Source organism: Eubalaena glacialis, chromosome 9 (assembly GCF_028564815.1).
Source record: "Eubalaena glacialis isolate mEubGla1 chromosome 9, mEubGla1.1.hap2.+ XY, whole genome shotgun sequence".
NCBI classification, from domain to species: domain Eukaryota; kingdom Metazoa; phylum Chordata; class Mammalia; order Artiodactyla; family Balaenidae; genus Eubalaena; species Eubalaena glacialis.
Genome location: NC_083724.1, coordinates 25,393,269 through 25,394,909, shown reverse-complemented (window position 1 = coordinate 25,394,909; position 1,641 = coordinate 25,393,269). Strand labels below are relative to the sequence as shown.

General features: G+C 53.8%; 1 protein-coding gene across 1 annotated transcript; it reads left to right on the top strand.

Annotated features, from left to right (window-relative positions):
* Positions 1-1,323, top strand: ACTL7A (actin like 7A). The gene has a single exon (XM_061201067.1). The coding sequence runs from the start codon at positions 1-3 to the stop codon at positions 1,321-1,323; it is 1,323 nt and encodes a 440-aa protein (XP_061057050.1).
* Positions 1,324-1,641: the final 318 nt, after the last annotated feature.

Here is a 1,641-nt window from a genome sequence, read left to right as displayed (position 1 = left end):
ATGGCTCTTAAGAGCGTGTGGGCTCCACAGGCGGCAATCATAGGGGATGGGCCTTCCGAGAGAATGGGTGAACAGGCCTCCCTGCAGACACAGGTCCTCCAGACTGCCTCCTTAAAGGATGGCCCAGCGAAGCGGGCAGTGTGGGTTCGCCGTAACCATTCAGAGCCGGAAGAACCTACGAAATCACCTGTGGTCAATAAGAAGTCCAAGCTAGAGTTGACCAAAGCAGTGGTCGTGGACCTTGGCACGGGCTACTGTAAATGTGGCTTTGCCGGGCTGCCAAAGCCCACCCATGTGATCTCATCCACAGTGGGCAAACCCTACATGGAGACAGCCAAAACTGGGGACAATCGCAAGGAGACATTCGTGGGGCACGAGCTTGTGAACCCAGAGGTTCGTCTCAAGCTAATTAATCCTCTGCGACATGGCATCATCGTGGACTGGGATACAGTGCAGGATATCTGGGACTATCTCTTCCATCAGGAGATGAAGATTGCCCCGGAGGAGCACGCGGTCTTGGTTTCAGACCCGCCCCTGAGCCCACACACCAACAGAGAGAAGTACGCTGAAATGCTGTTCGAGACCTTCAGAACTCCCGCAATGCATATCGCCTACCAGTCTCGCCTGTCCATGTACTCCTACGGAAGGACCTCCGGCCTGGTCGTGGAGGTCGGCCACGGCGTGTCCTACGTGGTTCCCATCTACGAGGGCTATCCTCTGCCCAGCATCACCGGACGGCTGGACTATGCGGGTTCTGACCTGACAACCTACTTGATGGGCCTGATGAACAATTCGGGGAAACACTTCACTGAGGACCAGCTGGGCATTGTGGAGGACATCAAGAAGAAATGCTGCTTTGTGGCCCTGGACCCCACTGAAGAGAAGAAAGTCCCAGCTACTGAGCATACGATCCGGTACACCCTGCCGGATGGGCAGGAGATACACCTGTGCCAGGAAAGGTTCCTCTGCTCAGAAATGTTCTTCAAGCCTTCTCTGATCGAGTCCATGCAGCTGGGCCTCCACACCCAGACAGTGTCCTGCCTTAACAAGTGTGACATCGCCCTCAAACGAGACCTCATGGGGAATATCCTACTCTGTGGGGGCAGCAGCATGCTCAGCGGTTTCCCTAACCGTCTGCAGAAGGAGCTGAACAGCATGTGTCCTAATGACACCCCCCAGGTAAACGTGTTGCCTGGAAGAGACACTGCAGTGTGGACGGGTGGCTCCATCCTAGCATCGCTTCAGGGCTTCCAACCACTGTGGGTCCACTGCTTTGAGTATGAGGAACACGGGCCTTTCTTCCTCTACAGAAGGTGCTTCTGAACTCCGATGAAGCATGATCTCTGTGGTGGCCATGCATCAGCTTTGCTTGGTGAGCACCCATCCCATACACAGAGAGCTGAGCCAGCCGTTTCACTCCTGCAGTATTAAACAATCCTCAGTTTCCCTCCACAGTGTGTTTCTCTATTTCCTCACGCAATGAGAACTTCATACATGCAGCATCTGCCTTAAAATGTCCATTTGCCAAAACAACAGCGGGGGGGTGGGGGGAGAAGGGGGGAATGATTATGGACCAAAAAGACGTGCCTTATAGGTTGATTGCTTAAGTATTTCGGGGAGAAACTACCTCTAAAATTATTC

What these genes read in the sequence shown, in the direction of transcription:
- ACTL7A (XM_061201067.1), top strand. Translation starts at nt 1, where the DNA reads ATGGCTCTTAAGAGCGTGTGGGCTCCACAGGCGGCAATCATAGGGGAT.